Raw genomic sequence first — 14,188 nt, forward strand, 5'->3', positions numbered from 1 at the left:
TATTATTTTTTTTATTTAATTGGAAATGTTCTTTGTTTTTTTGGACACTATTTTCTACTTGTAATGACTGTATATTCATTTATACAGGTACAGATAGTTTTAGGGGATGATAGAGAAGAAAAGAAGGCATTCTCTGCTCAATCACAATGAACCAGCAGCCAGTTGACAGCGAGTACGCACGAAGTAGTCTCTTGGATTCTCACAGTTCACTGCTTGACGTCCATTCAATTAATAGTGCTGAGTTGGTTGCAAGACTTGAATCATATGAGAGCTCAGGGAAAAAAAGCATATCTGATGTCAGAAGAACGTTCTGCCTCTTCGCCACTTTTGATTTCCTGTTTGTCACTTTGTTGTGGATCATAGAGCTAAATGTGAGTGGTTCCATTCAAATACATGTTACCTTTTTATGACTTTTATCATTTTTTTTCTTTTAATTCGTAGCAAACCTTCATACAGTTGCAAGAAAAAGGAAGTGAATTACCAGGATTTCTACATTGATTACTGTAATGTACAATAAGCAATCCCTCTCCATTTAATCTCTTCCCACAAATGGCCGTTACTGTACATCCTTTTTAGCGGTGCGTTCCCACAAATGGGCGTACAGTAACGACCTGAGGATGAAGCGGGCACAGGAGCTTCCCGGTTGCCAGGTACGGAAGCCTATAAGGTCCTGCCCAAGGCAGGACGTAATAGGCTTAACTTAACTGTCAGTTGTAAAATGACAGTTCCAATACACTGCACTACACAAGTAGTGCAGTATATTGTACTGGGGATCAGAAGACCAGATCTTCCAAGTCCCCAGGTAAGTGTGAAAAAAAGTAAAAAAAAATGTTTTAGAGAAATAAATAAAAGTTTTATGTAATAAAAACCGTAATCGCCCTGTTTCCCGGATCAAGTCCTTTATAATTAGAAAAAATTGGAAAAAACTATACATAATTGGTATCCCCGCGTTGGTATCGGCCTGACCTATAAAAATATCATATTATTTAACCCGCACGGTGAGCACTGTAAAAAAATAAAATAAAAAACAATGGCAGAATTTCCTTTTTTGGTCACATTGTTTCCTAAAAAATGGAATATAAAGTGATCAAAAAGTAGCAAGCACCACAAAATGGTACCAATAAAAACGACAATTTGTCACGCAAAAAACAAGCCCTACACAGATTCGTCGACAAAAAAATAAAAAAAGTTATGGCTCTCAGGACATGGTGACACTAAAACATTCTTTAGAAAAAAGTGTTTTTATTGTGTAAAAGTAGTAAAATATATAAAAACAATATAAATTTGGTATTGCCATAATCGTATCGAACCGCAGAATAAAGTAAACATGTTGTTTATACTGCACAGAGAACGCCGGTAAAAAATTATAAAAAAAAGTTAGAGAATTTCTGTTTTTTGTCTCCTCACCTCCCCAAAAATGTAATAAAAACTGATCAAAAAAATTTCATGTACCCCAAAATGATACTAATAAAAACTACAGCTCATCCCATGAAAATCAAGCACTCACACAGCTCGTCAACGGAAAAATAAAAAGTTATGACTCTTGGAACGCAATAATGCAAAACGACGGCCCAGACTAAATTATATGTCCAACAGTTTTTCACCTAAAACCCCACGTCATCACTTGCAGCCCCCACTGGTAGACCCTGTAAATGCAGCAGAAACTATGACATTTTGGGGTCTGTGCTACATATGGGGCTAGTGAAGAAGTCAAAGATTAGGCAATACTGGAGTGCGGATATTTTGTACAATACCACGGACAGCCTTATTTTAACATTGTGCTTGGGGAAAAATGGGAAAAAGTTTTTTGGTCTTTTAACGTTACATTTTTTTTACACTCCTGAAAATTTATCAAACTTTTTTTTTTTATACATTTTATTAGTTCTCCTAGGGGACTTGAACCAGCGATCATTAGATCGCTGGTACAATACACTGCAATACATGGATGAGTTATGGAAACAGCGTAACTCGCTGAGCTACGCTGTTTCCGTAACTCCCATAGTAGTGAATGGCAGTTATAGAAGCAGCGTAGCATGCTACGCTGTTTCCGTAACTACTATTCAGTTCTATGGGAGTTACGGAAACTGTGTAGCTCAGCGAGTTACGCTGTTTCCGTAACTCGACCATGTAACCAGGTTGTGGCCGGAGGACAGCGCAGCCGTGAAAGATAGAACAAGGTTTATGGGGCCCTGTTCTAGAGATAGGTGCGGGTCCCAGAGTTGGGACCCGCATCTATCTGTCATTTATGACATATCCTGTAGATATGTCATAAATGTCCTTCATGGGAAAACCACTATAAATGCCGCGGTCGCTATTGACCGCGGAATTTAACTAGTTAAACAGCCAGGAACAGCGCCATCGCTGTTCCTGGCCGTTAGTGCAGCGTGTCAGAAGCTGACACCTTCAGTTTATGGAGCGGGCTCAGCGCGTGAGCCCGCTCCATACATCATCCCCTCCCCGTTCCATGATGTGCCGGCACATCACGGGTCGGGAAGGCCTTAAGTAAGGAACGGTCAGGGGGCAGGGCACTGCCGGGTCCCTTGACTGCGGACTATAAGACGCAGGGACTTTTTAGCAAGACTTATTCTTGCTAAAAACTGCGTCTTATAGTCCGAAAAATACGGTAATTTATTTATATTTGTCCTGTCCAATATCACAACTGAGAAGTGGCCACGCATTTGAGGTCACATTACATTAAAGTAAATTGGAGATATGAAATAGTCAAGTGCAGTTAATCACCGGTTTCTTAATTTCCAATAATTCCGAAAGATAAGTGCCCCTTCATTTTTTTACCCCCCACCAATCACACATCTTTGGTATGTCTAACTAAGGCTATATTCACATCTGCGTTCTGGTTTATGTTTACAATGGAAACCAAGACGCAGTGCCGGATCTGTCATACCACGGATACCACAGGCACCTGTTAGACCACATGAATTTAAATGGCGTCTATAGTATTTCATCACTATGTCCGTTGTTCTGAGAAGAAGAATACCTCTAATGTTGGCTGAAAAAAAGTGGTAAGAGCAAACGTGTCTTTGGAGCACTTTTTTTTTTTTTCCACAATTGGAAAAAAAACTTGCAAAAAAATGCATTGTTTTTGCAATCCATTTTTTCTTTTATTTAAAAGAACAAACAAACAAGAAAATATAGCTAGGACTACATGGCAGAAGTCATACAGGTTCTCTATCAAAATGAAATGGGATAAGACAATCCTGCGTCTGGTTTTCCTTGCACCAAATTTGCAATCAGAATTCGTAGAACCAATAAGTCAGTCAAATTGTCACTGTGATTGTTATTGCAATTGTTCTGCGACCGCCATTTTAAAATCAACATGATGCTTACAAATTTAAAGGTCTTAGGGTATTGTGATAAAATATATTTTTTTCTCGTTTAGGCAAATGTTAGTATTTTAGAGGCCTTGAAGAAAGAGGTTTTACAGTATGACTACTACTATTCGTTTTTTGACATCTTCGTAAGTATTTATGTGGGAAGTAATGGCATGTTCACACAGCTTATTTCTGGCATATTTCATATCGTAAAACGTACATATTAAGCTCCTAAATATTGTTTAAAAAACTAGAAAACAGCCTTTCATTGTTTTCAATGGTAAAAGCTGTGTAGTTCATATGAGGCTGCGTATGCTCGACCGCTGCTCCTTTAATGTCCTCTTCACTGCGGTCGAGCAGTGAGGAGGAACGGGGGCGGTTTTTTTTTTTTTCGGGGACCCTTGTTCTCACTATCGGTGGGGGTCCCAAAGATCAGAAAATTATCATCTATCCTGTGGATAGGTGCCAATTTATGATTCTAGGAAAAGTCTTTTTTATTTTCAATATCTTTGTTTTTTCAAAAATATACACATAAGTGGAGCCAGCCAAGTTTCCCCTATGCATGTCATGTCTCTCCTTTCGGCGAATCGCAGTTAGGCCTCAGAGACCGTAAGGGCATGGCCAGACGTGGCGGATTTCCTCTTGAGTTCCGCAGCGGACACTCCGCAGCGTTAATCCGCAGCGGAGCCGTTTCTCCATTGACTTCCACTTTTATTTAGCAGTGTTCGTTTAGACCATGCGTAAAATTCCGCTGCGGAGCATAGGCTGCGGTGCGGAATTTGGTGTCCGCAGCATGCAATGGCTGTTGCGGAGTTGTGGCGGACTGGTTGCGGACTCACGGCGGAATTTCTCCATTGACTTCAATGGAGATTCTAAATTCCGCAATGAAGTCCGCAGCTGTCATGCACATGTTATGTGTGCTGCGGATGCGTCTTGCTTTTTTAACATGACATTTCTTAATTCTGGCTGGACCTATGTATTTCTAGGTCTACAGCCAGACTGAGGAAGTCAATGGGGCTCCCGTAATTACGGGAGCGTTGCTAGGAGACGTCAGTAAATAGTCACTGTCCAGGGTGCTGAAAGAGTTAAGCGATCGGCAGTAACTGTTTCTGCACCCTGGACAGTGACTACCGATCCCAATATACAGCAACCTGTAAAAAAAATAGAAGTTCATACTTACCGAGAACTCCTTGCTTCTTCCTCCAGTCCGGTTTCCCAGGATGACGTTTCAGTCTAAGTGACGGCTGCAGCCAATCACAGGCTGCAGCGATCACATGGACTGCCGCGTCATCCAGGGAGGTTGGGCTGGATGCCGAAAGAGGGACGCGTCACCAAGACAACGGCCGGTAAGTATGAAATTTGTTTACTTTCACTAGGGAAAGTGCTGGCCTTTCTCTCTATCCTGCACTGATAGAGAGAAGGGAAGCACTTTTACCGCAGTCCGCAGCAGCTAGTCCGCATCAATTTACTGCACATTTTGGGCAGATCCGCCGCAGAATCTGCAACGCAGATTCTGTGTGGCATTGATGCGGACAGTTGCGGAGGAAATCCGCCACGTGTGGGCATGCCCTAATAATGGGCAACATACGGAATCATGTTGTATCACTTGCCAAGTTTTCCGCTAGAAGGACTGAAAACAGTACTTCAAGGGGAATACCTGGTCCAATAAACAACATCAGATAGAGCATGCTACAAATTTGTTTACTTTCTATACAGTGGTATGCATAGCCCCATTAAAATGTATTTAGAATCTGAGTGTAATATGGACCTCGAATACAGTCCTCTGCTTGAGCCCTAACGCCCTCCTCCTAATCCAGAAGCAGAGGAGATCGGCACTGCTGAGCAGAACAGGTGAGCCGCCAGACGAGACCCGCGTACAGGAGGGCTCCTGTCTATTAATTTGGGGCCTGGGGAATGAGGCAGACACTTACAGGATCCTGTTTGATTAAACATTTCTTTCTTTACTAATTCTTTTAACATTTGATGTAATAAACCATGAATTGTTTTTAATGCAATTTTCTATTTCTAAACAGTTGTTGTCATTCTTTCGATTCAACATTCTAATAATTGCTTATGCAATATTCAAATTGCGCCACTGGTGGGCAGTAGCGGTAGGTATCTATATGTCTGTGGTTGTATAAATGTAGTGGTGTGCCTTAGACCATAACTCACATAACCATAGAACCCTATTGTTCTATACAGTGGAATACAAAAAGAAAACCGATACAGAGTAATACATGGTCAAATATGTCCGAGACAATATTAATTGGCTATGAGAGTACAATTATGTTGGTGGTAAGAATAGGCTCCAGTATACTTAGACTTAACATATTAGGATCCCTCCATCAAGATAAAAATATATATATTTAAACCTCCAGATAGGGTCTTATTTTAGGGACTTTGAAAGAACACAACCAGGGCTTTCAGAACAATCTAATCATGCAGCTGGCATAAATGAGTCCTTAAAGCATATTTTGGTACTGTCAGGGTAGGGTAGCTGATATCCCTCTGATAACTAAATGAATTCTAGCCACTTGAAGAACGAATTTAGCCAACTTTATGGATGCTTTGGCTAGACCCAGTAGGTAGGTCACCCATTAAACAAGTGGATGGCAATGTATAAACGGTGGCCTTGAAAGACAGCAGAAAAGGAATATGTGATTTGTTGCCCATAGGAGCTAGCAATCGAGCCACCATGTGTAATATGATATCAGAGCCTTTAAACCACAAGGGGAGACTGAGGGATAAACCCTATGTAGGGGGATAAACCCTATGTAGTGTCTCCTTGACAAAGTAGATCTTAGGCAGGATTTTTAAATCTGTTTCAGTTGGAGAGACCTACCCAAGACTTCACAGTGCTTTAGCCTTTTTTTAAGGCATATGGTGACCCGCATACTACTCCCACTGTGACATAGATGACTTTGGACTCAGGTGTTGGGACATTTATCAAACTGTAAGGCCCTGTTCACACAGAGTATATTGCAGGCAGAAAAAATCTGCCTCAAAATTCCTTCAGGCCTGTGCTTTTTTGCCGTGTTTTATGCCTGCGGCCATTAAGGACTGGGCGAAAAACACTCGTAAATGAGCGCCACCGTTTTTTTTTTGCCTTCGATTGATTTCAATGTAAGGTCAGTGGCGGAAACCGTGGCAAGAAAGGACATCCCGCTTTTTTCCTCGCAAGCGGCTAAAAGCCATCCAGAAAAAAATGGCCAATTTCGGCAGTTTTTTGGTGCTGATTTCAACGCGGTTTCCGTGTTTATCTGTGAACTGACCTTAAAGTAGAAAGAGAATCTCCCTTTTAAATGGTGTGTATGTATATAATATATTCCAGAAATTTATTTGTGTTAGATCCAGCAGCAGGTCGTAAGATTCCTTCAGGAATTCGAAAAATGCAGCGAAAACTGCTTTCTCTGCCTCCCATTGTTGTCAATGGGAGGTCAGAGACGGAAACACCTGAAGAAAGGGCATGACGCTTCTTTTTCCCATGAGCGTTTTTTTCCGCTCGCACGAAAAAAAACGCCTCCGCTTCCCATTGTAAAAAAAAAACCTCAGTGTGAACAAGGCCTAAGAAAGAGAAAATGTTTCTCGCTTAGGCTATGTTCACACGGAGTATTTTGGGGGAGGAATATCTGCCTCAAAATTCAGTTTGGAACTTTGAGGCAGATTTTCCTCTCCCTGCACGCCGATTTTCGCGGCGATTTTCGCGCCGTTTTTCGCCCGCGCCCATTGAGCGCCGCGGGCATAAAACAGAGCGAAATACGCTTTCTCTGCCTCCCATTGAAGTCAATGGGAGGTCAGAGGCGGAAGCGCCCGAAGATAGGGCATGTCGCTTCTTTTTCCCGCGAGGCAGTTTTACTGCTCGCGGGAAAAAGACGCCGACGCCTCCCATTGAAATCAATGGGAGGCGTTCTCGGGCCGTTTTTGCCGAGTTTTACGACGCGATTTCCGCGTCCAAAAACTCTGCAAAATACCCCGTGTGAACATAGCCTTATATTGTGGGACACCATGAGTATTGGCCATTCCCTCTTGGAGGCTGACACTGGGTAGGAAAAGTCTTGGTTTCGCCCAGGTAGGCCATACCTTTCCCACAGACTCTGAGTACATCAATTTTAGCCTAGTGTCTGTACGAGGCAGACATAAACTGATAACCAGGTCTTTTTGTTTTTTTTAAATTGTATTATTTTTCCCTCTTTAGCTGCAGGTGGGTTGTCAGCTTCGTCACCAGCCCAGTCCTCTGGGGGCTGGGAATCCAGGCAGTTATCTGCACACACATTCAGTCACTGCCGGTCACCTTACTTTTTGCACCTCCAATTTTTTTATTGGAACACTGTACCCTTTCTGGGGACGTAATTGGGTGTAGCTGCTGTACATCTCCTTGCAGTCTTTCTCCCTGAACAGGGACAAGTATGACAGAGAAATGCTGTTTTTCCCTATATGCCTTTTTTTTTTCGTGGGGGAACGAGCGGCTTGCTACGCCATTCTTGCAAGATAGTGCCCCTCGTCCCCTCAGCGCTGCAGGCCAGTTGTTAATACTTTAGTCCCTGGACTTCATCACCGCAAGGCCATTTTCTCACTCATTCACACCCCCTCTCTGTTTGTGATCCTGGCATTATGCTATTGCCCGCTTCGAGGGAATCTTTTTTCTTTGGCGGCAAGCTCAGGAGCAGGGTGGTCGTTTCGCAGCGCAGGCTTTCTGAAGGGGCGGTGTTCTGCTTTCTACATCGTTCCTTCAGCAATTGTCTCGGGTACCAGCATCATTTCTCAACGCTTTTGTTCAGGAGCGATCATCTTATTCAGCTGCTGCTCTAGGACCTGTTGCTTTTACCTTTTTCAGCCTCTCCAGTCTTTTGCCGAGTGGTACACAGCACCAGAAGTCTGTTAAGCCAGCTTTTGGGCTGATTATCTGTTTTTTCTCAAGTGGTCACTTATTTTTTTCATTAGGTGCAGCTCTCCCCAGGGATCACTTTTTCCACTGTCGCTGTTTGGGTCAGATCACACGGTGGATCTTGTCTGGCGGGTCCCACCGCAAAATCCGCCGTGGAATTATTTTTTACCGTTGGCAGAAAGAATTCCCCTCACATTGACTTTAATGAGAGGTTCAGCCAGAATCTGCCCGAAGATCGAGCAGGACGCTTCTTTTTCCTGCTAGCTGAAAAAATCAGCGATTGGGAAAAATAAGCGTCCGACTCCCATTGAAATGAATGGCAGGCGAAATTTTGCGCCGGAATCCGTGGCGCGTTCTGTCGCAATTATTCCGCCATGTGAACAGGGCCTTAGTTGTTCGTTTTTTTGGGGTTTTCTCTGCTTCCTTGCAACATGTCCTCATACAGGGAGGATCGTAACAGGCAGCCGGCAGGCTGCTTTTTTTTTTACTATAATAATGGCGGTTGTCATAAAACGTTTTCATTCAGCCAGCTTACCCCATTCTGCCCACAATTTCTGCAACCCAGGACAATAACTTCCCACGGAATGTGGCACCCCCTGAATGGGCCAGGTCCTTTACTCAGTTTTTAGGTGACATTTCCAGACTCTCCCAAACCATGGTTGAGCCTTTGGAACACTTGATTTCCCAGATAGTGGCCGAACTCAACGCCCCTCCTTCCCCTCCCATGGATACTACACCATCTACCTCTCATGGTAGAGCCCATAAAATGCGCAGAAGTCCCAGGCACAAGTTCCTCTCCTCTTCAGGTTATCTCCACGGAACCCCTGTTAAGAGTCATCAATGGTGAAGCTGCTTCTTATCAGGATCAGTCAACTTCCTCCAATATATCCTCAGATTCAGAATCTTAGCAGGACTCAAAACTGATATCTGCCATTCAGGCGTTGATACGTGTTGTCACGGTCACCTTGCACATTAAGAATGATCCCATCAACCCTTCTCAGGAAGAGGCACCCTTACAGTGTCAACGATGCCAAAGGCTATGCTTAATAAACCGTAGCGAGTTTGAGGAGATTTTATTTAAAGAATGGAAACATCCTGGCAGGCATCTGGCTGTTCTAAAGCACATTCAATTTCTCCTTCTGTGGATCTCACGGCTGTCTAAGAGCACCACCATTCTACTGTCAGATGCGGCATAACTCAGTGACCCTCTAGACCAGGGGTCTCAAACTCGGCAGGGTAAGTGGGCCGCATATAGCAAAAATGGGAAGTTGACGGGCCGCATTACTTTCAAATTTGATACAATACAAAATTATTATTAATCAATTAGTTATTTGAACGACTATAACACTATATTACTAGAATAATAATACTACATTACTATAATAATACCGCTAGGTTTAAAATTTGAGATATTTCTCCACGTGCTTATTTCAACAATCCAGCTTTCCAGTTTAAGTGTCGCTAAATGCAGTCCGGCGGCTCAGTTAGCACACATGTCAAGATTGGGCAGCCCCTTTTTAGATAGTGCCGCAGTGCCCGCTGTGGATGCTGCCGCAGTGCCCTCTGTGGATGCTGCCGCAGTGCCCTCTGTGGATAATGCAACACACCCCTAGATAAGGCCACAGTGCCCTCTGTAGATAAGGCCACAGTGCCCTCTGTAGATAAGGCCACAGTGCCCTCTGTAGATAAGGCCACAGTGCCCTCTGTAGATAAGGCCACAGTGCCCTCTGTAGATAATGCAACACACCCCTAGATAATGCCAGTGTCCTCTTCAGATACTGTCACACACCCACTTGTAGATAACGCCACAGTGCCCTCTGTAGAGGCTGCCACAGTGCCCTCTGTAGAGGCTGCCACAGTGCCCTCTGTAGAGGCTGCCACAGTGCCCTCTGTGGAGGCTGCCACAGTGCCCTCTGTGGAGGCTGCCCCAGTGCCCTCTGTAGAGGCTGCCCCAGTGCCCTCTGTAGAGGCTGCCCCAGTGATGTCAGGGGCTTGCCCAGAGCTGGAGTCCCGGAGCAGAGCCGCTTCTGGCACTCTACCTGGGATTCCAGCTCTGCTCCTGACATCACTGTCGATATATGGACAGAGATGTCAGGGGCAACCCCAGAGCTGGAGTCCCAGGCAGAGCGCTAGTAGGCTCTTCCTGGGACTCCAGCTGTGCTCTTAACATCACTCGGACTCCTGCTCTGGGGAAGCCCCTGACATCATTGTCGATGTATGGACAGCGATGTCAGAGGCTTCCCCAGAGTCCCGGAGCGGAGCCGATAATAGCGCTCTGCCCGGGACTCCGCTCTGGGGAAGACCCTGACACACTGTCCATATATGGGCAGCGATGTCAGGGAATTCCACAGAGTCCCGGAGCAGAGCCGACACCAGCGCTCTGCCCGGGACTCCGGCTCTGGGGAAGCCCCAGACATCGCTGTTCATATGTGGACAGCGATGTCAGGGAATTCCACAGAGTCCAGGAGCAGAGCCGACACCAGCGCTCTGCTCCGCTCTGGGCAAGACCCTGACACACTGTCCACATATGGGCAGCGATGTCAGGGAATTCCACAGTCCCGGAGCAGAGCCGACACCAGCGCTCTGCCCGGGACTCCGGCTCTGGGGAAGCCCCAGACATCGCTGTTCATATGTGGACAGCGATGTCCGGGAATTCCACAGAGTCCCGGAGCAGAGCCGATACTAGCGGCTCTGTGTCCCGCGGGCCGCAGATGACAGCCCCAGGGGCCGCATGCGGCCCGCGGGCCGCGTGCTTGAGACCCCTGCTCTAGACGTTCCCAGACCAAGTCTATATTCGTGGCCGCAGGTTCTGCTCTGCCATCAGCATTTGCATCCGCCTGGATGAGAAAGGCTTGCTTGGTTTGGAGTAAACCGCTGAACCGCGATATCTTAGAAGGTGCACTGCATGGCTGACCTCATGTCCCAGGTAATTCACGCTTTAATGTTCCTTTTTGCGGCTTCCCTTAAATCATCCCACGTCCATGCCTGTGCATAGGCTAATTTAATTGCCATGCAGCATTCAATTTGGTTGAAATCTTGGGCGGCCGATCAGGCTTGCAGAAAATACGTTGTTAGCCTTCCCTTTTGTTGGTGGCAGACACTTTGGGAAAAGGCCCAGACAGCCTTCTTTCAAGCCCAGACCTGCTTGGCCACAGCGCCCGAAGACCCAAAGTCCTCCTCTGCCAGGACATTTTCAGACTGAAAGGGTCGCCACTCATTTCAGCTGTCCAAGTCTAAACCACAAGGTTCCAACGTACGCAGCCAGGCAGAGGGATCCCAGGGCCATCACAGTCAACGCTCTGGTGACTCAGTGTAACGAGTTCTCCTTCCTGTATCTCTTCGCTCCCGCCCAGAGTGCTCAATCAGGAACAGACTTCGGATTACCTTGACATGGTTGGAGCAGTCCGCACCCATTTGTCTATGACGGAGTCGTTTCGACGCTCTGTTTCTTTTTTTGTCATGCCTGCTGGGCTACACAAGGCTTTGGCAGCATTCGAGCCCACTATTGTGCGTTAAATCCGGTCTGAGATTTCAAAAGTCCATCGGTCCAAGGATAAAGTTCCTTCCCTTTGGGTCACTGCCCATTCGACTAGGGCTGTTGGTGCCTCCTTCCGGGGCGGTCACACATCAAGTTTCAGTTGCCCTGGTGCTACCTGGGCTTCAATGCACACCTTCAACAAATTTTATTAGATTAGTTTGATGGCCTCCTCTGATGCCAGTTTGGGTTGCAAAGTGTTTCAGGCAGCTGTGCGTTAGATGGGTTGCAGGGCTATCCTTTTTTTTTTCTTTTTTTTCCCCACCGCCTGGGAACGGTTTAGATTCTCATGGGGCTGTATCCCCTAATGATCCAACCAGAAAATAGGATTTTTGTATTCACCATACATTTCTTGTGTTCCAGGCCAGGGACATGTTTATCAGACTTTTTGGTTAAGATATCTCTCGGGACCGTGGACATGTTTGTTTTATTTTTCTTTTACTGCTTCTGCACAAATTGATTTTAGCCAGTGTCTGTGGGAAGGGTATTACCCGCTTGGGTGGAGCCATGGCTTTTCCTACCTGGTCTCAGACTCCTGGCAAGGGTCTATATCCATGGTGTTGTGTCTCCCAATGAAGACAGAGAAAAATATTTTATGGTGAGTACAAAAATATTAAGAAAGGGTAAGGAATTCATGAACGAGCTCTTATTTTATGATTTAAAATTAATTTTTATTCTCATTCTTCTGAAGGTGACCACAGCAACAACTTGTGCCTTCCTGATAGTGAAAGTTATTTTATCTAAGGTAAGCACGTACAATAGCAGGCTTGGAGAATTGCCCTATCCAGATAATTAGGTGTCCTAAATATGAATGTTTGGGCAACTAACTTGCTGTAATAATTTATATTAGTGTCAACAGGTGCCTGTATTTTATGTATGCTTTAACCCCTTCCTTCCGCAGCCATTTTTAGTTTTGTTTTTTTTTTTCATTTTTGCTTTTTCCTCCCCACCTTTCTAAAGCCATAACTTTTTTTATTTTTTCATCAATCTAGCCATATATGGGCTTGTTTTTTTGGCGGGACCAGTTGTAGTTTTTCACAGCACCATTTATTATACCATAAAATTTACTGGGAAACTGGTAACAAATTATTTGTGGAGTGAAATGGGGAAAAAACTGATTTCTCAATTTTTATTTTTTTTCTCTGGGTTTCATTTTTACGACATGTTAAATTTATTCTTCGGGTCGATACCATTACGGCAATACACAATTTATATATTTTGGTTTTTTTACTACTTTTACAAGGAAAAAAATAATTATTAAAAATAAAATTTCTTTTGTGTTACCATATTCTGAGAGCCATAACTTTTTTTTTTTTTTTTCCGTCAATTGAGCAGTGTGAGACTTGCTCTTTGCGAATCGAGCGGTAGTATTTTACTGCTACCATTTTGGGGCACATACGATTTTTTTTTTTTAGCACTTTTCATTGCCAAGAAACGGCTATTCTGGCATTTGAAATATTATTAATTTTTTTACTAAGTTTACCCTGCGGGTAAAATAATGTTATATTGTAAAAATTTGTACTTTTACGGACGAGGCAATAACAGTTATGTTCATTTTTTTCATTTTCTACATTGCTTTTGGGGAAATTGAGAAAAGGTGTTTTGTTTTGTTTTGACCTTTTTAATGTTTTACATTATTTTTATATGTAAAAAACCCTTTAACTGTCTTTACTTTTTTTATTAGTCAATCAGAGATCGCTTGCACGATATACTGCAATACTAATCTATTGCAGTTAATTGTGATTTTTACAGGCTTCTATTAAACCCTGCCTCTGGAGCACAAAGATGGCAGACCTGGAGTCAGGCTGCCAGAACATCCATCGGCACCCCGCAATCGCGTAGCGGGAGGCCGATGGGAAGTCGGATGGTGCCACCCCCTCATTCTAATGGCTTAGAAGCCACTGTTGCTATTGACTGCAGAATCTAAGTGGTTATACGAGTGGGATCCCGCTCGTTACAGTGAAATGTTGGCTGATTCATACAGCCGAAATGCTCAACTTATGGAGATGCCTCAACCGGTGAGACCCCTCCATACTCACCCCCTTTCCCTGTGTATATATACGACGGATATTGGGAAAGTGTAAGTGGTTTTTCAGTTATGTAAATAAAGCTTAATCATTAAAAAGATTTTAAAATTGGTAAGGAATTGAATCCCATGTAACGTATCTAACCCCCACCGTTGCTGAAACTAAGGTACAGTAGCGCTCAACTGAGCGCTATGCTCCTTCGACTATGATCAACACTCCCCTTCAAGCTGAACACAGGTTCATAGACGTTCTATGTAAGCTGTCTTCAGCTTGACGATGAGCGCTGATCACAGACGAAGAAGCAAAGGGCTCAGCTGAGCACTACTGCACCTTTGTTTCAGGAGCAGTGGGGTCTCCGCACTCGGACCCCCCACCGATCCAAAATTTTGATATGTCTCTATGACATATCAAA

At 44.3% G+C, this 14,188-nt stretch overlaps 1 protein-coding gene across 4 annotated transcripts in view; it reads left to right on the forward strand.

The window, feature by feature from the left end:
* STARD3NL (STARD3 N-terminal like) overlaps window positions 1-14,188 on the forward strand; it is a 45,165-nt gene that overhangs the window by 19,049 nt on the left and 11,928 nt on the right. For all 4 annotated transcript variants that reach the window (XM_075826924.1, XM_075826926.1, XM_075826925.1 and 1 more), the window contains exons 3-6: window positions 88-371; window positions 3,398-3,475; window positions 5,363-5,440; window positions 12,441-12,494. In XM_075826924.1, coding sequence (XP_075683039.1) covers window positions 147-371; window positions 3,398-3,475; window positions 5,363-5,440; window positions 12,441-12,494 — 435 coding nt within the window. In that variant the 5' untranslated portion in view covers window positions 88-146. The remainder of the gene's footprint in view (window positions 1-87; window positions 372-3,397; window positions 3,476-5,362; window positions 5,441-12,440; window positions 12,495-14,188) is intronic.

The sequence above is a fragment of the Rhinoderma darwinii genome, chromosome 5, assembly GCF_050947455.1.
Source record: "Rhinoderma darwinii isolate aRhiDar2 chromosome 5, aRhiDar2.hap1, whole genome shotgun sequence".
Taxonomy (NCBI): Eukaryota; Metazoa; Chordata; class Amphibia; order Anura; family Rhinodermatidae; genus Rhinoderma; species Rhinoderma darwinii.